This window comes from Alligator sinensis, unplaced genomic scaffold, assembly GCF_000455745.1.
Source record: "Alligator sinensis unplaced genomic scaffold, ASM45574v1 scaffold1232_1, whole genome shotgun sequence".
NCBI lineage: Eukaryota > Metazoa > Chordata > Crocodylia > Alligatoridae > Alligator > Alligator sinensis.
The window spans coordinates 1,073,623-1,094,531 of NW_005842537.1; the positions used below are offsets into that span (position 1 = coordinate 1,073,623).

Consider the following 20,909-nt stretch of genomic DNA (forward strand, 5'->3'; position numbering starts at 1 on the left):
ATAAAGGTATGGTACAAATAGACAGTGCTTGTTTTAGGACACAGCCAGCATGGGGTCAAGACCTACTCTGCAAGGTTAGTTCACAATTGAAAAATGACTGGTGATATTCTGCTGTCCTGGAAAATGCAGCAAGAAATGTTAGTGCATCATTTAAGTTTGGCAGGAAATTAAGCTGTCTGGTAGGATATGAAAAATGTTTTGTGGCCGAAGAGCAAAGAATTATATATGCTCTTCAAATAAAAAGAATAATGCGTTTATAAAATGAAAAAACATTACCTAACATTAAATGTTGCTATATGGAGGGAATGATAAATGCACACTCTTAACTTGGCAGATGGCTTCAAAAGGTTTTTTTTATAACAATGGCAAAACACCTTCTAAACTCCATTTGCTGGTATGGAAGGGAATGTATTATATTTGCCTTTTCCATATTGGAATAATACTTGTATAAAATTTAAAATATACTCATTTGTTAACTCAGGTGCTTTCAGTATTATTTAAATAAAATAATTACATCTATGTAATTATTTTATTTAACTCAATGGAATTCACCATCCAGTGCAGGGTGTCAAGGCGGTAGCCCTAGACTTCAAGAGGGCCAACTTCAACGAGTTGAGGAGATTAGTGGGAGAGGAGCTGGGGTTCTCGAGGGCAGGGGAACTCAGTGCCCAAGATGAGTGGTCGTTCCTTAAGGAGACGATACTCAGGGCACAAGGGGTGACGATCCCAACAAGAACCAAGGGGGGCAAGAGTGCCCAAAAGCCCCCCTGGCTCACCAAGGACGTCCAGGAATACCTGGTTGCCAAAAAGGCGGCGTACACCTGGTGGAAGGGGGGGTGCTATTTCCAAAGAGGAGTATACCTCCGCTGCTTGGGCCTGTAGGGGGGCTGTTAGGAAAGCTAAGGTGGACATAGAGCTAGGACTAGCGTCCAAGATCAAAGATAATAAAAAAGTCCTTTTTCAAATATATAGGGAGGATGAAGAAGGCACCGGGAAACATGGGGCCCCTGCAAGATAAGCTGGGCAACCTGGTGATTGTGCCAAAGGAGAAAGCAGACCGCTTCAACAAATTCTTCACCTCCGTTTTCTTGTGCAGGGACTGGGATTCCCCCACCGTGATTCAAGACGGACTCGAGGGGAACGCCTCCAGACCTAAGGTTGAGGAGGACCAGGTTAGAGTGCTTCTGGAGGGACTGGACGTGTTCAAATCAGCAGGTCCAGATGCTCTCCACCCCAGGGTGTTGAGGGAGCTAGCAGGGGTTATTTCAGGGCCCTTGGCACGGCTTAATGAGCGCTTGTGGAGCTCAGGCCAGGTGCTAGATGATTGGAAGATAGCCAATGTGGTCCCCATCTTTAAAAAAGGGAGGAGGGAGGACCCGGGCAACTATAGGCCCATCAGTCTTACCTCAATTCTGGGGGAACTCTTTGAGAAGATGATCTTTGAGAAGATCATCAAGGAGCGCATCTGTGATGGGCCAGCAGTGGGGATGATGCTCAAGGGCAACCAGCACGGTTTCATTAGGGGTAGGTCATGTCAGACCAATGATTGCCTTTCACGATCAGGTCACAAAAGCATTGGATGCAGGTGTCGCCGTGGATGTAGTCTTTCTGGACTTCAGCAAGGCCTTTGACACTGTGTCCCACCCCATCCTCATTAAAAAACTAGGCAACTGTGGCATTGATGCCTACATGGTCAGATGGATTGCAAATTGGCTGAAGGGTCGTACTCAGAGGGTGGTGGTGGACGGGTCATATTTGACCTGGGGGGAAGTGGGCAGCGGAGTCCCCCAGGGCTCGGTCCTTGGGGCCACACTGTTCAATTTCTTTATCAGCGATTTGGACGACAGGGTGAAAAGCAACCTGTTCAAATTTGCTGATGATACCAAAATTTGGGGTGAGGTGGGCACGCTAGTAGGGAGGGAAAGACTGCAGCAAGACCTGGATAGGTTGCAGGGGTGGGCTAACAAAAACAGGATGCATTTCAGTACTGACAAGTGCAGGGTGCTGCACTTGGGCAGTAGTAATCGGCAGCACACTTATAAGATGGGAAACTCCCTTCTTGAGAGCACGGAGGCAGAAAGGGATCTTGGAGTCATCATTGACTCCAAGATGAACATGGGCCGACAATGCGAGGTCACAGTCAGCAGGGCCAACTGGACCCTATCGTGCATCCACAGGTGCATCTCAAGTAGGGCCAAGGAGGTGATCCTCCCCCTCTACGCGACACTGGTCAGGCCACAGCTGGAGTACTATGTCCAGTTCTGGGCACCCCACTTCACAAGGCATGTGGACAACATTAAGAGGGTCCAGAGGAGGGCCACCCACATGATCCGGGGACAGCAGGGCAGACCCTACAATGAGAGGCTACGGGACCTGAACCTGTTCAGCCTTCACAAGAGAAGGCTGAGGGGGGACCTTGTGGCTGCCTATAAACTCACTAGGGGGGACCAGAAGGGTTTGGGGGAGACCTTGTTTCCCCCAGCACCCCCCGGGATAACAAGGAATAACGGCCACAAGTTGTTGGAGAGTAGGTTTAGATTAGACATCTGTAAGAACTACTTCACAGTCAGGGCAGCTAGGATCTGGAACCAACTTCCAAGGGAAGTGGTGCTGGCTCCTGACCTGGGGGTCTTTAAGAAGAGGCTTGATGCCTACCTGGCTGGGGTCATTTGAGCCCAGTTTTCCTCCTGCCCAGGCAGGGGGTCAGACTTGAAGATCTACAAAGTCCCTTCCAACCCTACTTCTGTGATTCTATGATTTAATCTTCAAAATATGTACATTGGACGAAGATCTTTAGTTTGATGAAGCCATGGCAACCAGACTGATGACTAAAAACGTCTCTTCCTGTTTGTGAAATACTTGTGAAATATGCTCAACAAATCATAAGGCCAAACCAGTAGTTCTTATTCAGTCATCTCTTAAGCAAAGTTTTCATTGACTAGGTTTCTTATATGCCTAAATATGAGTTTTGCTTGAAAAAGGGCTTTAGAATTTGCTGCATGAAAAGCTACTTTAAGGAAGAGATTTGCTGCATCATCCAATCCATCTTCTTGCCAGTACGGGACTGTTTCTTTTATTTCTGGTCTGTTTCTAATCACCTTAAAAGAGAAACTTTCATAGTCTGAAATACTTCCTGATAAGGAAGTCTGTATTTGCTATTTTGCCTACTTTTTAATGTTTTATACCTTTCCCCTTAATTTCTGAAGAGCCAGGACGAACACATTTCTTCTCTTGCATCTTGGTCCTTTTCGGTGATAAACCTAGCTTAAAGAAATGTTCCCACATTTACTCATAACCAAGACGAGGGTTTTTCCCCCCTGCCATTTAACATGGAGGGTCCTCATCTTGGATTTGAGTACAAAGTGGTGGAGGGTGGGTAGCCGCTGTAGCTCCAACTACACCCCAACCTGGGGTCAGGATCAGAGTTGCCAGCTGCTGCCTGCACCCTCCTGCTCCCTGCAGGTAAGTCTAATGAGGGGGAGGAGGGAGTATGGGGGAGGCCAGATTGAGGCCCCCATGGTGAGGGAGGGAGTGGGGCAGAAGCAGATCCTGGGGTGCTGCCTAGCCAGGGTGGTGCATGCAGCTTGGGTGGGAAAAAGGACAAAGCCATGGGTGGCTCATCCAGAGGGCACGGGGGGTGGCTTCCCGCCATTGCATGCACCCTCCAGAGGGGCATGGGGGCACGTGCCCTCCCAGATTTGTGCGCAGGGTAGGGACAGATGTGGGCTGCCTGCTGCAGGGTCAGGGCTTCCTGCCTGCTGCCTTTCCCCCGGGAGCCCCACACTGGCTGCCTGGCCGCAGTAGGGGCAGCAGTGGCATGGAGTTGTGCTCCTTGCTGCAGCCAGGCAGGCAGAGGGCACATGACTGGTATGGGGTTCCCGGAGCAAAGGCAGCAGGGCAGGAAGCCCTGACCCTGCACCAGATAACCTACATCCACCCCCACTCAGGTTAGCTCTGCTCCAGCCATGGCCGGGGGCAGGGAGGTAAAAGGAGATGGGGGGTATGTGTCCCTCCTTTCCATTTTGGAAAGGTGGTCACGCCAGCTCCAGTCTGAGGCATAGAGCATGTAGTTGCTCCAGGCCTGGCCTAGGAGCAGTGGTGGTGATGACAGCAGCTTTGGCCCAGACTCTGGGGCCTGACCAGGGCTACCACCACCACAATACCTTCTATGCAGCCAGGCTGCAGCTGAATCAACCATATGTTCCATGCCCCAAGCTGGAGTGGAGCCAGAGCTGGGGGAGGCAGGTGCTGGGGTGTGGGAGTTGGGGTCTGCAGGTAGTGGGGTGGGGGAGAGGGCAGGTGGCAGAGGGCAAAGTGTGGTGGGCCAAGGGGCAGGGGTCGGGCTGCTTGACTCACCCACTGCCTCTCCCCACTGTCTGCCTCCTTGCCGGCTACAGCAGTGGGGGAGACAAATTTAAATTGACCCTCCAATATTGAGATTCTATACATGAAATATTACAACATGTTTATACATTTTCCATGTATAGAATCAAATTATGGGGTGGGGGAAGAGTCATCTTAAATTCAGAGTCATCTTGGATTCAGGTAAATACAGTATTTATAAGCTGTGGAAAGTATCTGCTGCTATTAGTACATTCTGAACATTTACAAAATGAAGATACGTTCTGCTTTAAGTGTAGGTTAAGAATAAACCATTCCTTAATATCTCTACTGTTGTATAGTTTCTTTGTGCTAAACTGAATTTCCTATCAAATTGATCTGTGATCTTGATTTTTTTTTTTTCAGCACACCTGGACCTGGAGAATGAAAAAATCTAGTCAGTGTTTGGCAAATGCAAAGGACTGATACCTACTATCATCCTACAGGTACCAGACCTGTGAAACCTTATCATCCCATTAATGTATCAAATTTCAAACAACTGGTATTCTATACAGTTCTTGCAGGCCACAACAAGTCAACAGTGTCTACTTTTGCACTGTCTTTTAGCTACTCTAGGCAAAAAATACATTGTTTTGTCTGTTTCTAGATAATTTAGCAAATTCTAACTTGTTTCCCTTTCAAGCAGCTGTACCACACACCGTACTCTTCTTTTTTTTATTGACTTGAACCATATATTAACTACAGCATTTCTGCTATGCTTGAACAATCAACCATTTTTATATTGTTAAAGCTTTTCCTTGCCCATGGATGAACAAAAAAAAGTAGTCAGGGTGTACAAAATCATGGTCCACATAAATTATCAAAAATGGTAATAGAATCGTTTTTGGCTCTTAAACTGTTATCTTCCTACTTCCATGCAAGAACAGATCCAGCTACATCCAACATGAGCCTGTGGAAAAGTTTTTCATTTATACTCATTGGGCACTTTCACATGCTTAACACTAAGGACACGTAGTAATTTGGGATTTGGACTGTTTGTTTTGTGCAAAATATTATAGGAAAATCCGCCCTGATGTTAGAATCTAGTGACTTTCACGTACTGATTTATGTAGGTGTTAGTTACTACACACATTTAAGCCTATTATAAAATGTAATAATTTGGCAGATTTTTTGAGTCAGTGTTTTCTTTGGATGTAGTTTAGAGAAATATGCTAATTCATATACCTTCATTAAAAGGTGATCTGAAAACTGCCAGCTTCTAACAGACTTTTTTTTATTATGCTGTCAGCTTTTAATGAGTAGAAGGAAACAAATATAACTAAAAGTCAGTGCTCTTTCCCCATCCAACACTACACAATGACTATGAAAGTTCAGTTTTCATCCAGAGCACATTCTTAATCTGCCTCCAATGCAGATGTCGCTTACATTATGTGAAAAAGCTTAGACATAGCTTAGCACAGAAATTTCAAAGACATGCACCACACCATATGGAAATCACTAGATTTTGACCCCCCACCCCCATTCCCCAAAGATTGATGGCTGGAATTGAGTTGGACAAAGTGTGTTTTATCCTCTTGGCCCTTGTCCATAACACCATGAGAATGTTAAGAAACTGGCTAGCAATCCTGTAATTTAAGCTTTGTCAGAATTTCCATTATAAAAACCTTATTATTAAGAAAAATTATAACTTGGCTATGACTTTTCTCCAGACTCAGATTTTGCATGCACTCTCATAAAAAAAAAAATATATATATATATATATAAGTGCTTTAATAGAATAATCATACTTGTTTCAAATATGAGTTTGCTTTTGTAACTCAAAAACAGCTTTAATTTTTAAGTGGTCATACAGCCAGCCATTTCTCCATAATGTGCTATTTAATAAAACCATCTTTTTAAAGAATATATCCATTGTTCATAATGGGGCTACTGAAGTTATTTGGACTTATCAATCAATTCGGAATAAGAACCAAAGAATGATATTATGTAGCGTGTGGCAGGTAAAGGAAAAGATGTTTGCAAATGTGTTATCTTCAATGTTTGTGACTTTTAATTAAATCTCGTACAATTTTGCTGATTCACAGATAGAAAAACTTGTTTTAAAATTATTTTTCTTTCATGATGGCAGTGATGTTTACTGAAATGAACCCTACAAGAGGAATACTGAATACTAATACTGAAAAGTATTTGGGGGAGGCAGGTGCTGGGGTGTGGGAGTTGGGGTCTGCAGGTAGTGGGGTGGGGGAGAGGGCAGGTGGCAGAGGGCAAAGTGTGGTGGGCCAAGGGGCAGGGGGCGGGCTGCTTGACTCACCCACTGCCTCTCCCCACTGTCTGCCTCCTTGCCGGCTACAGCAGTGGGGGAGACAAATTTAAATTGACCCTCCAATATTGAGATTCTATACATGAAATATTACAACATGTTTATACATTTTCCATGTATAGAATCAAATTATGGGGTGGGGGAAGAGTCATCTTAAATTCAGAGTCATCTTGGATTCAGGTAAATACAGTATTTATAAGCTGTGGAAAGTATCTGCTGCTATTAGTACATTCTGAACATTTACAAAATGAAGATACGTTCTGCTTTAAGTGTAGGTTAAGAATAAACCATTCCTTAATATCTCTACTGTTGTATAGTTTCTTTGTGCTAAACTGAATTTCCTATCAAATTGATCTGTGATCTTGATTTTTTTTTTTTCAGCACACCTGGACCTGGAGAATGAAAAAATCTAGTCAGTGTTTGGCAAATGCAAAGGACTGATACCTACTATCATCCTACAGGTACCAGACCTGTGAAACCTTATCATCCCATTAATGTATCAAATTTCAAACAACTGGTATTCTATACAGTTCTTGCAGGCCACAACAAGTCAACAGTGTCTACTTTTGCACTGTCTTTTAGCTACTCTAGGCAAAAAATACATTGTTTTGTCTGTTTCTAGATAATTTAGCAAATTCTAACTTGTTTCCCTTTCAAGCAGCTGTACCACACACCGTACTCTTCTTTTTTTTATTGACTTGAACCATATATTAACTACAGCATTTCTGCTATGCTTGAACAATCAACCATTTTTATATTGTTAAAGCTTTTCCTTGCCCATGGATGAACAAAAAAAAGTAGTCAGGGTGTACAAAATCATGGTCCACATAAATTATCAAAAATGGTAATAGAATCGTTTTTGGCTCTTAAACTGTTATCTTCCTACTTCCATGCAAGAACAGATCCAGCTACATCCAACATGAGCCTGTGGAAAAGTTTTTCATTTATACTCATTGGGCACTTTCACATGCTTAACACTAAGGACACGTAGTAATTTGGGATTTGGACTGTTTGTTTTGTGCAAAATATTATAGGAAAATCCGCCCTGATGTTAGAATCTAGTGACTTTCACGTACTGATTTATGTAGGTGTTAGTTACTACACACATTTAAGCCTATTATAAAATGTAATAATTTGGCAGATTTTTTGAGTCAGTGTTTTCTTTGGATGTAGTTTAGAGAAATATGCTAATTCATATACCTTCATTAAAAGGTGATCTGAAAACTGCCAGCTTCTAACAGACTTTTTTTTATTATGCTGTCAGCTTTTAATGAGTAGAAGGAAACAAATATAACTAAAAGTCAGTGCTCTTTCCCCATCCAACACTACACAATGACTATGAAAGTTCAGTTTTCATCCAGAGCACATTCTTAATCTGCCTCCAATGCAGATGTCGCTTACATTATGTGAAAAAGCTTAGACATAGCTTAGCACAGAAATTTCAAAGACATGCACCACACCATATGGAAATCACTAGATTTTGACCCCCCACCCCCATTCCCCAAAGATTGATGGCTGGAATTGAGTTGGACAAAGTGTGTTTTATCCTCTTGGCCCTTGTCCATAACACCATGAGAATGTTAAGAAACTGGCTAGCAATCCTGTAATTTAAGCTTTGTCAGAATTTCCATTATAAAAACCTTATTATTAAGAAAAATTATAACTTGGCTATGACTTTTCTCCAGACTCAGATTTTGCATGCACTCTCATAAAAAAAAAAATATATATATATATATATAAGTGCTTTAATAGAATAATCATACTTGTTTCAAATATGAGTTTGCTTTTGTAACTCAAAAACAGCTTTAATTTTTAAGTGGTCATACAGCCAGCCATTTCTCCATAATGTGCTATTTAATAAAACCATCTTTTTAAAGAATATATCCATTGTTCATAATGGGGCTACTGAAGTTATTTGGACTTATCAATCAATTCGGAATAAGAACCAAAGAATGATATTATGTAGCGTGTGGCAGGTAAAGGAAAAGATGTTTGCAAATGTGTTATCTTCAATGTTTGTGACTTTTAATTAAATCTCGTACAATTTTGCTGATTCACAGATAGAAAAACTTGTTTTAAAATTATTTTTCTTTCATGATGGCAGTGATGTTTACTGAAATGAACCCTACAAGAGGAATACTGAATACTAATACTGAAAAGTATTTCCTGACTACTTTATAGACTTATTACATATCCATGAACTACAGCATGGTTTTGGAAATCCTGATGGATGTACATATTGAAAAAAAATGTTTGGCAAAATTGAAATGATACAAAATGCATACATCATCACATCTTGAATATTGCCTCTAAAACAGATTTGGATGAACATGATTAAGCTGTAAATATTTTACTATATATTAGTCTTCTCCTATTCCCTAATTCTTTTTTCCTGTTACTTAGTGAAGTTCCAATCACATTTGCTTCTTGTTTCTCTTTCTCCTGTTCACTTTCTGTCTGATCTCCACACTGCTTGTCCCTCACACATTTCCTTCCTCAACTTTTAGTTTCCCATTTCTTGTCCTCTGGTCACCTATATTCTCACCTGTTTCCCTCCCATCTGCTGCCCTAATTTTTTCACTTGCTATTTCACTTTGCTTTGCTGAGATCCAGTCATCTTTTCATTCCCTTTTATGACTTTCCTAGCCCTTCCCCTTCCAAGTATTTTCCTCTTTAATGCTATCTAAGCTTGTCCTTGGGCTGATCAAGAGAACCCTTTACAGGTTGGGAATTGTGGTTCTCAGTGTCAAAGACCAGATGACCTTTTACTCTGCACTGCAGTTGTTTAGAGGGCAGGCAGGCAGGAGACAGGAAGGGAATAGCAAGGACCCCTTTTATAGGGCAGTCACAGGGGGTACTACTACTAGGATATTAGTGGGAACAAGAGAATGTGAAACCAAGAAAAGTCCCTATATGTGCCTTCACAGGATGATGGAAGGGAATCAAGTTAAGTTCCTAAAACCCTCTCGAGTCAATAGAATATTAGGAGCCTGCAAAGGATGTTGTCCACAATACTCTTCATGCTAATGGTGAGACATCTAGGGCAGGGGTGGGCAGTTATTTGGGGTTGAGGGCTACTTAGGGAGTTTTAGGGAGCTGTCATGGGCCAGGTCAGCACCCCTGCCCTCCCAACAGCTCACCAAAACTCCTTAAGAGGCTCTGTTCTACATTTGGCTGGCCAGCTGGGATGAGGCCATGGCTGGGAAGCAGCATCCAGGAGCAGGTGGGCAGGGCCAGGGCTTGGCTCATGGGGCCGTGACAGAAAAGGGCCAGGGCCCAGTGCAGAGCCACAATCTGCTGCTTGCACATCCTTATGATAGATGCCAGGTCTGCAGGCAGGAGAGTGTGGGGAGCAAATCGTGGTTCTGCCCTGGCCCTGCACTGTCGCTGCCCAGTGATCCCAGGGTCTCCATTGAGACCGGCCGGGACCCACATGGGCAGGGCACATGGCCAGGTGGACAGGATGGGGTTGCAAGTGGGCAGGCAGGGAGTGGCATCCAGAAGTGGGATGGGTGGACAGGGTCAAATCTGGGATCTTGGGACAGTGACAGCGTGAGGCCTGGGCCTGGGCCTGGGCCTGGGCCAGAGCTGCAACCCTCCCCTTGCACACCCCTGCCCGCGGAACCAGCACCCATTGCAGGGACATGTGGGCAGCAGGTCATGGCTCTGTCCCAGGCCCTGGCCCCACGCTGTGACAACCCCAAGATCCCAGACCCAGCTCCACCCCTCCCACCTGTCCTGCTCCCGGATACCACTCCCCATCCACCAGCAGCCCCATCCCATCCACATGGCTGCACGCCCTGCCCACACGGATCCTGCCTCTGGCAGTGGGTGTGGGGTGGATGGGCCAGGGTGCTTGGGCAGCAGGGCTGGGTTTAGTGGTGGCAGCCAGAAGGAGTTACCACTGCCGGGGCTGCAGGGAAGCAAGTCTGGCCACTACACCACCCCAGCTCTGCCATGTGCCTGGGGCAGCAGGTCTCAATGGGCTGCCCCCTATGCCTGGGCTGGGTGGACTGAGGGACCTGCTGCAGGATGGACAAAATCTCTTGGCAGGCCACATATGGCCCGCAGGCTATATTTTGCGGCCTCTGATTTAGAGTAAGCAAATAAGAAATATTGAACAGAGGATGTGTCAGAGGATGTCTGAACTTTCATTCCTGACTGGAGTGCAGTTGCTTCTGCCCATGTGGCTCTCTTCTGAGGGTAGATGCTTAACTGCTAGGCCACCCCCCTTCTTAAAACATGTCCAGAGGAAGAGGAACCCACTCTGTTTTGTAGGTAAGTGGTTAAAATTTTCAGGTAGAAAGTGACAGACCTAGGCTCAAAGCCCTCCTCAGGCTAAGGGGATACAAACCTATCTGATTCATCTCGCGTGAGTGCCGCAATTACCAGGCTGTAGAGCAGTATGGGTAGGAAGCACCCTCCACTTCTCGCAGGGAAGCTGGGCCACTGCACAGCCAAAAACTGGCCATAGGGATAGAAAGAGAGTAAGCAAATGGGAGTCTGACTGTATAGTCTTGTGCAAGGCTGTCCAACTTGTGGCCTGTGGGCTGTATGTGGCCCACAGGAAGTTATGTTGTGGCCCCCAGGCTATTGCTTAGCCATTGCTCGCTCCTCCCATCCTTCCAGCTGGAACAGCAGTCAGAGTTTCTGGGCTACCCTCTCCATCTTCCAGCTTTCACTGCCTGCACCTGCCACAGTAGTTGGGACAGTGGATTACAACACAGCTGGGGGAGCTGAGGATGAGCCTGGGGCCATGCAGTGCAGCAGTGAGATGGGTGTGGGGACACAGTGCAGTGGTAGGGGGGCGTCTGCATGGTGTGCAGCCTTAGGGAACCAGGACTCACCCTGGAGCAGCTCATGGGTATGCAGTGCCTGATGGTGTGGCCTGCTGGCCCTTCAGCCCTTGGCCACTTAGAAGCTGGACAGTCTTGGTCCAGCAGTTGGGGCACTTGGCTGGTATAACTTGTTTCTGGTCCTTGGTTTATTAGTGCATTTTACACTCAACAGCTGGATAAAAGTCAGGAATATGTCTGAGAGCAGGAACTGGAATCCATGCTCCTTCCTGTCCCTTGACAGTTGAGTGTCACTGCCTTCAGGTCAGAAAAACATTTGAAGGGGTTTTGCTCTTGCATGTTCATAGGGTAAGACAGGGTAAACTAAAAAGAAAAACTCAAAAGGAGCTTCTAATGTTCACTCAGTCAACCACTTTTGACAAAAAATATTTACACATTGGATTTAACTATCTAAACAGAACCTTGAAGTAGACTGTTCACCTGCCCACAGCTTGTTGCAGCAAAGTTTGTTATTTTTCCTTTTACCTGTGAACTTCAGGAGCAACTACCAAACTTTGAACAATAAGGGAGCTACATACAGAAAAGCTTTTATTTGCCAGAGAACAGCAGCTGCCCCAGAGTTATTCTCTCTTTTCTCTCCAGGTTGGATTTGGAATTTGTGTTGGAGTCTTGTTTTACAAACCTCTTGGGACCTCGAGTCTGCTATTTGTGGGTGTATATATGTACAGACAGGTAGCCAGAAGGCAGTAGCCATGGCTGCGATCCACAGAGGTAATGAAATACAGGTCATGGCAAATCCTCTACAGATTAGTCCATATAAGAAATGCAACTTAGGCAAAGTATCCTTATACCAATTTCCAGGCATTTCTGTTTCTGTCTTCTAAAGGCCAATATCCTATGTGGTGCCTAAGGTTTGTTCTACACCTTTGCTGTTCATGCACCTGGATATCTCAAAAGATGGCCAACTAATCTGGAAGAAGCCTTCTGTTTTATACATAGAATTGGCACAACTGTTGTTTGAAGGTCTATTATTTGAAGCAAAACAGTCTCTCATGGAGGGTCGTTCAGTGCTGTTGCTTCTTTTGGGATTTTGCAGCCCCTGTTCACCTGCCTCTCCTTGGACCACCCTCCTAGGGGTTATATGGCTTATGAGTTTTACCCAAGTTGGAATAGATGGAAGCTACTTGAAACAGAAGTTACTTGCCAGAAACTAGTAGGGTCAGTGCTGTTATAGCTGTGATGGTCCAGGAATGTAGGAGAAGTGAGGGTTTTCTGTGATATCTTTTATCAGACCAACCATGTAGTTGGGAGACCTGTTGGACAAGCTTTTGCACATCAAGTGCCCTGTTAGAGGCAGACCCAGGTTGAGCTAAATATCAGAGCTATTTGCCACTAATGAGATTGCCTTGTCTACTTGTGGTTAGTAGCAGCTCTTTATAACACCTCTTCATTCCTTGTTCACAGCTCTCCTCCAAGAATGCTTGCATTTTCATGAAGGCTGGGTCTGCTTCTTTGTTAGACCTAAGGAAGAACAGCTGATGTCCAAAAGTTTGTCTAACAGCTTTTCCAACTTCACAACTGGTCCGTTAAAAGATATCACAAAAAATCCTTGACTCTTTGCCTGGCCCCGGACAGATACTACATTTAAAATGTGATTAACTGGTATTGACCTGTATTTCCTTACATCTGTGTCTAGGAGAATAATGCCTTCTGACTAGCTGTCTGTAAATATATACTCCCACTAATTGCTGACCCAGGATCCCAAGAGGTTTGTTAAACAAGACTCCAACACAAACTCCAAATGCAGCTTGGAGAGAAGAGAGAGAATAACTCTAGGGCAGCTGCCATTTTCTGGCAGGTATATGTAATAACTTTGTGGTTCATTCCTATCACAGTTTATTGAAATGCATGGCCAGCTGTTGCAACTTGTAGAGCTTTTTAAGACTCCTGCATGCTCCAGAGGCTAGGAGTGCCCCTCGGCTGGTCAGGACTCCCAGCCAGGTGACTGTACCACATGCTCCCCGAGCAGGAAACCCCATCAGCTGATTGGAGCTCCCAACTGGGGGAGCTCATTCTGTGCTCCTGAGGCTGGGAGCTATGATCAGCTGATGAGCTCTGATTAGCCCAGAATCAGGTTTCCCCTGCACTGGCAATATAGCACGTGTGGCATGGTAGGAAGCACAACTGTTGGGATCCCACATCAGATCCTATGCGCATTTACTTTAACGTCTGTCAGGGACCCCAGAAACTGCCATTCTTTGACAGTCCCCTCTGCCTAGTCATATTCCTTGCTCGTTTGTTTGAAGTCTCAAGACAATAAATCTGACATTATGAAAGAAAACTACGATGCCTTCTTCAACATCAGAATCCTCCATGGGGGTAGCTGGAACTAACCTGCAGCTAAATGCTAAGGGATACCAATCCCACCAGTATGAATATGCAGAGATGATGTTCTGAAAGAAGAGCATTAATAAGTAACCCCTCTCTATGATATTGGTATTATTAATTTAATAGAAAGGCACAGGTGGAATGAACTATCGGATGGCTGAAGATTGAATTTCTAAAAAGTCAAGCATCATCTTTTTGGTCTTTTTTCTTTCTGTATCCTGGCTTCCATAATTTTTCTACTTTCTCCAACCCTCTTTCCTTTCCCATAGGTCAGCAAGTCTTTTAACCACATAATATCTTTAATATAGTCTAAGCTGCATGTAGTGAGTGTATTTGACAATCAAAAATTGCCCAACATGTAGGGCAGCAGTTATTAACAAACCTGAAATTGGCTAGGTCCTGTCAGTTGGAGGCAAGGAGCCCAGAGTATTGTAACAAGAATTCCTGAGACGCTAACAGCTTAGTAAAGGCTGATGGCAAGCTCTGAGTAACAATATCAGGAGCATTTACAAGACAGGAAAAGTTGAGGGCATCTTAAATTTATAGGCATGCTTAAATTAGTTTAAGTAATGTCTTTAATACTGAAATCAAGATAATTAATAAATGGCTATTGCTTTTTCTGCAATTTAAATCCACGGGTGTCTTAAATGGCTTATTCTGTATACATTTTTAAAGCTCAATTAAAAATTGAACTTGGAAGTAGGCGGTGTGATTCTCTTACTATACAACATATGGCATCTATTCTAGGGACAGTTGGGAAAAAACGAGTGTGTTGAGGATGAGGAAATAGAAGGTTTAAAAATATTTTCATAAACACTTTTCCTTTGAACTGTTTTACAGATCCAATTTTAGTGGGATTTTTAAATCCCATTTCCCTTTCTTCATGTAAAATAATAGACTTTTGGTTGTAAACTAAAGGGCGTGAGAAATAGAGGCACCATGTTTGTTGCTAGCACAAAATATGAAACCTTAACGTGCAGGAGCCAACCCCAGTATCATGTTATCCATCAGAATAAACACAGCGGCAAGCTTACAATAACATTTTCTTCAGATTATGGTGATTAGGCAAATCACACACACACACACAGATTAGAAAACTGTATGACCAAACAGCTCTACAGTTGTGTGTCAGTATTTCTATAGGTCCCTGTAGGCTGACTAAGATAAGTTGATCTCAGGGTAAATTGCGATAAAGATGTGTTCTTTCTGATTGTTTGCTCTTACTACATTTTATGTTGCCTGCCCTAGAAATCACAAGCCCTTCAAGAGATTCCAAGAAGAAACCTGATTTTCCATTGAGAGTGTAAATCGTTATTTATGAATGCATAAGGCAAAAGTATCACAACAATATTACAAGTTAGGTGCTTATAAAAAATACCTGGTCTACATAACTAAAGGGATCAGCATACAAACAAAGTGAGTTTAGAAAAAGTAACACTTGTTTACATGCTTTTCAGCAGGTAAACAGGTGGTTGGTTTCACAGGAATTTGTTAATGTGTTAATGTTTATTCATATGAAGATGAATGTTTTCACCTATATTTGATTTCTTTGTAGATTTATCCACTTGCCACTCCCACCAATAAGACATACACTTTGCTCATTTATTGTTGCCTTTGTCAAGTTCATAACATATGTGGTTATAAGTTGTGCAATACATATTTTTCTCCCAAAATTAGGCATGTTGGTATTATACCTGCCAAATATTCTCCAAAAGCAAATGTTAAGCAATAGTTTTTAGACTATCTAGAGGTTCCTTGCTAAGCCCCAGGGCATTGCACTTGAAGAAATCATCTCCCTGCCCTCTCCACCGAACACCTAGGAGCTGAAGGTGGCGCCTAGATGGCTGTACTACTGCTGCTGGTGGTAAAAAAAAACAACTGATGGCACCTAATAGAGTTGTACAGTTCATCACAGCAATGCATAGACTGTAAGGCTGGAAGGGACCTCAGAAGATCATTGAGTCCTGCCCCCTGCACCAAGCAGGAAAGATAACTGGGGGTCAGGTGACCCCAGCAAGGTGACTGTCTAGTCTCCTCTTGAAGATTTCCAGGGTAGGTGATTGCACCACCTCTGGTGGGAGCTTATTCCACAGTCTGGACACCCTGACTGTGAAGAAGTTTTTCCTAACGTTGAACCTGAACCTATCTTCCAGGAGTTTGTGGCCATTACTCCTGGTTTTCCCCTCGGGTGCCCTGGTGAACAGTTGCTTGCCAAGCCCTTGATGTACTCCCCTAGTGTAGGTACAATCTCACCTCTTACACCAAAGATCAAAAAGTATTTTAAACATGCAACATGTTTTGCTTGCTCCTTATAAGCCATAATTTGTTACTTAGGTAACTGCTACCTGTGGTACCTATAACTGTCCAGACAGCTGTGTTTCAATCCCAGCATTAAAAACAAACAAAGTGTGTATTGCTGCTATAGACTTTCTAAAAACAAAGAGGTGTGAGCCAATCTTATTTATCTGCCTGACCGGAAGACACTCTGTGCCTTTATCCTGAGATTGTGGTTGAGTGCGACTCTTCTCTGTTTTGTCTTTTTTGGTTTATTATTCTTTCTCCCCCTCCTCTGTCCTGGATTTGGAGAGAGGTTCCACTCAGTTTGGACTCACTCACTGCACTGCACTGAGACAGAGCTTCCCCCTTTCTTCCCTCCTTCACCCCTGCCATGCTTCTTTGTCCCCAAGAAAATAAGACATTCTGGTCTCAAAGGCTGAGGGATGAATTGGCAGCATGAGCACCCCACTGGATTAGCCATCTTTTTGCAATTAACAAATGAGAGCTTCTTTCAAAAGTGCATATTCCATTGTCAGCCCTCCCACCTTATGACAGAAGGACATGTAAAACCAGAATGCTCTTCTACTTGCATGTAGCAACGTCTCATGTTTTGGTTGTCTTGCCATGATTGCAGTTTAGATGACTGTGTTTTAGATGTCAGCGATTCCCTTATACCAAACTAATGAAATGATTCTGAGTAGGGATATATCTTTTCCCTAGTTTATTACTTACTAACCAACCCCTGCTTTTGCCTATCTTGAAGGAAGCGAGCACATAAAAGAAGCAGCTAATCGGCACTTGCAGGTAGTGGGAATTCCAGTGTTGTCTGTATTCCAGGACAGCATTCTCAGAACAGCCTGGAAGCTGTTTTAAGGCTTGTCCTTAAAATATGCAACCCAAAGAGATTATCCAGTTAAATAAGGATAATCAATCATACAGGCCTGTTTTAGGAAATTAAAGCAAAACACAGCAGAAAAATTGCTAAATCAAGACTGAGTGGTTTAATTGCCCTGCAAAATTCAGTACTAGCTTTATCTGCAGGGTGGTATGGTTGGAAGCAGAAAAGGCCTTACTGATGGCTGACTTGTATCCAAGTCAAAATCAGATAAAATTATGGAAATTCAAAATGAAAATGAATTTTAAAAATAAAAATTAAAGAATACTTACATTCCTTGGTATTGGGAGGCGCCAACAAACATGAGTAGCAAACCATTCCGTATATGTTCCTGGGCCTGTTTTCCAACATGTAGTAACTACAATGAAGGGCAAGGCAGGAAAAATAACATAAATGAGTTGCAGTGAAGTACAGTTGAATAGCAACCAATTATTCTGAGATAAAATCATTTTTAAAAAACCTTTACAATCAATTCGATGACATCCGCTTTTGTTTTTTTTTAGCTGAATAGAGAGTCTTTCTTTTCTTCCCATCCCCCAGATAGGCAGTTAATCAGCCGTTAAGCCTACATAACAAGAAGTGATATTGTTGCCTAAAACAACATTATTCTGCCTGGTGAGTTTTTAAGCTGCAGTTTACAGCATGCTCCAAAATGAAGCTTTCTAAACAAGGACAGTATTTTTAAGCAGTAATTTTCCAGGCACAGCCACCAGTTGGATTTAGTTACTTAGTTATCTGTGTATGAGGCATAAAAATAATCTCCCCAACTAAAGAGGAAAAAATAGAAATTTAAATGAGCCACTAATAATGACTAGAAAAAAACTGCAGGAAAAGCTAGATTATGGGTTACACCAGGGGTCAGCAATCTATGGCCTGCAGGCCAGATCTGGCCCATAAGAAATGTATCTAGCAGGTGGCAGCTCAGGGAATCGACAGCATTGTCCAGCCACAGCAGCAGAAGAGGCGTCCTCAGGGGTCTAACTCCTGCAGAGTTCAGTTTATGCTCTCTGCTGCAGCAGAGGAGGTATCACAAGGGTCCTGATACGTGCCTTTTCTCTCAATTCCCTTCATAGCATCTGCTGATTACAAAGACAGTGTGGGGCTGCAGCCCACAGTAGGGGTTGGGTCATAAATAGTAGCCCACAGTGGCAAAAAGCTTGGCGTTGGTTTACACTATTCCACAAAGTTCAGTGTGGGCGATGGTTTATATATAGCCTCCAAGTGAGAGTTTTGATCTGTGTAAAGTCTGTTTGGATAACTGGGCAGCATATATAAAATAAATATGACTTTTTTTTTAGTTAATATGCCTTTATGTATCTAACTTTGTGTTGTAGTTCACTGGTCCAAATAGCTATTCCTGAATGTGTAAGTTTATCATATCTGTCCATGTATGTGAACATGACATTTTTCTGTAAACAGGTACACTCAGAAATTATTGTTGAAACTACTAAGCAAAGTTCAAAAATAGGCATTCTGGGATTTTTGTTAATAGTTCATGAAATGGCAAATGCCTGCTTGTTGTCATATCTTGTAGTTTAATTTTAAAGTTGCTGTTCTATAGCCAAAAGCTACTATAATGGTTCAACATAAAAAACCATATGGGTGACAACAGCCACACACACACACACACACACACACACACACACACACATGAGGCTTCATCAGCATTTGTACATGTGCTTGGGCAGGGAGGGGGCGCTTTAATTAGAGCAGCTCCAAGAGCCTCTCTAGGTAAAGCGCCCGGAGAGGCACATATTTCAGCATCCCTATGCTGAAAAATGGCAGTGGGGGTACTTTAACTAAAGCTCATTGACGAGATTTAGTTAAAGTGCCCTCATTGCCATTTTTCAGCGTAGGATCGCTGATACACATGACGCTGGAGTCCGCTGGGCTGTAATTACAGTGTGTCAGAGCAGCCTCACTGCACATGTATAGGCGCCCTATATGAGTGTTAGACAAAAAGGTACCAGAAACAAGTACTTTCAACAGTTAAGGTGAATTACCTTAAAATTTAGACATAACTATATAGCTTTCCTTATATAGTAAATAAATTACTTTTCCCCTGACCATTTGATGAAAAGTAATTAAAAGCTATGCAAACAGTTACTGTGCTGCTACTTTTATTATATAAAAGGAGAAGGAATAAGTAGCTTAGTGCTCCTGTTCAATTACCCATCCTAATCCTGAATATTTAGTGTTAAGAACAACACTAACCTGCCACCTGCTTAAGATTTTCAAATGTTTCTAAATTTTTTGGACTTGATGCAAACAACCCAAATGATCATACCTATGGCAAGCTCAGTCACAAATCACCCATGAGTAGAATGAGGTAGTTAACAGTTTTAGTCTGAAATTAGACAGACGGCAGGGCAGGGTGGCACCTTTATAGATTAACTGCTTTGGAGAGTCACAAGCTTTCATAGGCTATAATCTACTTTGTTAGATAATGATTTTATATTTCCTTTAGTCTGCCTCTATGCAGAATTACTTTTAAATAAGTGTAGTAGGCTTACAGTGTTGTTGTAGCCACGATGGTGCAGGAAATCTACAACAGGCAAGGATTTTTGGTGGTATCTCTTATTGGCCCAAATATTTAATTGGGAGAGACATTGAGGAAAGGCACTTTGTTCCCAAAAGCTTGTCTACCATTTCTTCCAATTCTATGGTTAGTCCAGCAAAAGATATCAACAGAAAATCTTTGACTGTTTAAAATCAATGTCTTCTAAAACAGATGGAAATTTTAATAGTGTCATTGTTTAAGGTCATCTCTCATATCTGGAGTAATATTGAGAGAGAAGTTTCAAAGAAACAGTAGTCCTTGTGTGTAGAAGATTGTCTCTTTACTAAGCATGGTGTTTTCAGTCATTAATTTGACTCTAGTTTTCTCATACTCAATTAAGCTTCTGTAAACCTGCATTTGGGAAGCCCATAATAAAAATACATTAAACAAAGTATCTTGAGACATGAAGGTGCCTTGAGCATATCCAAGTGAGTTGAGGTGTGTTATGTTGGAAATGTTTTGTTCCCTTTTTTTAAAGATTTACCCTTGCTCTTCTCTTTTTATGTACTTGTCTCCAGGTGACATCTCCACCCTTACCTCGAAAGAAAAGCTTCATATTTATTCTTTAGTGGGGTATCAATGCCACATAATAATGCACTGTGGAGCACATAATGAATAAACTGGGAATTACTGCCAAACCACAAATAAGAATGGCAGGCCAAAGATACATACAGCTCCATAAAGATAAATATGGGATAGTCTGGATTCAGAGCCTAAAGCCCCTGCGGTTTAAAAAAGATAAACAATCCTTCCTCCAGCTAATCAATTCAAGATGATGAAATATCTCTCATTTATTCACTGTGACATTGCATGAAAGCATATACTTTTGTTCTCAAAACAAGAACTGAGGAGGGTGCAAGAAGGCATGTAACTGCTCATTTATGTTTGAAGAAAGATCTCCAGTTGCATCAGAAGAAGGAGAAACTTCTTCATGATTCGAGTGCCCAGGGTCTGGAACAGACTCCCCCAGAGGCAGTGCGATCACCTACCCTGGAAATCTTTAAAAAATGACTTGACACGCATCTGACCCCAGCAGTCTTTCCTGCCCCAGTGCAGGGGAGCTGGACCTGATGATCTCATGAGGTCCCTTCCAGCCCCTAACATCTATGACTCTGTGGGCGCGTCCAGATGAGCATGCACGTGCCTCTTGCCCCACCTCAAACCTGTTTGAGACTGGGCAAGAGGCATGTGCAGGAATGAAAAAATGTTCCCCGCACTGCAAGTTTGCCACCGGCCCCACCTGTTCTCCCAGGCCCCTGATCCCTCCCCGGCCCCACCCCTACCTGTCCCCCTGAGACCCCCAATCGCTTCCCTGCCCAGCCCATTCTCCCG

At 43.1% G+C, this 20,909-nt stretch overlaps 1 protein-coding gene across 1 annotated transcript in view; it reads right to left on the minus strand.

Annotated features, from left to right (window-relative positions):
- EDAR (ectodysplasin A receptor) overlaps positions 1–20,909 on the minus strand; it is a 42,756-nt gene that overhangs the window by 14,943 nt on the left and 6,904 nt on the right. Inside the window, exon 4 of the mRNA XM_014523793.2 lies at positions 17,290–17,375. Coding sequence (XP_014379279.1) covers positions 17,290–17,375 — 86 coding nt within the window. The remainder of the gene's footprint in view (positions 1–17,289; positions 17,376–20,909) is intronic.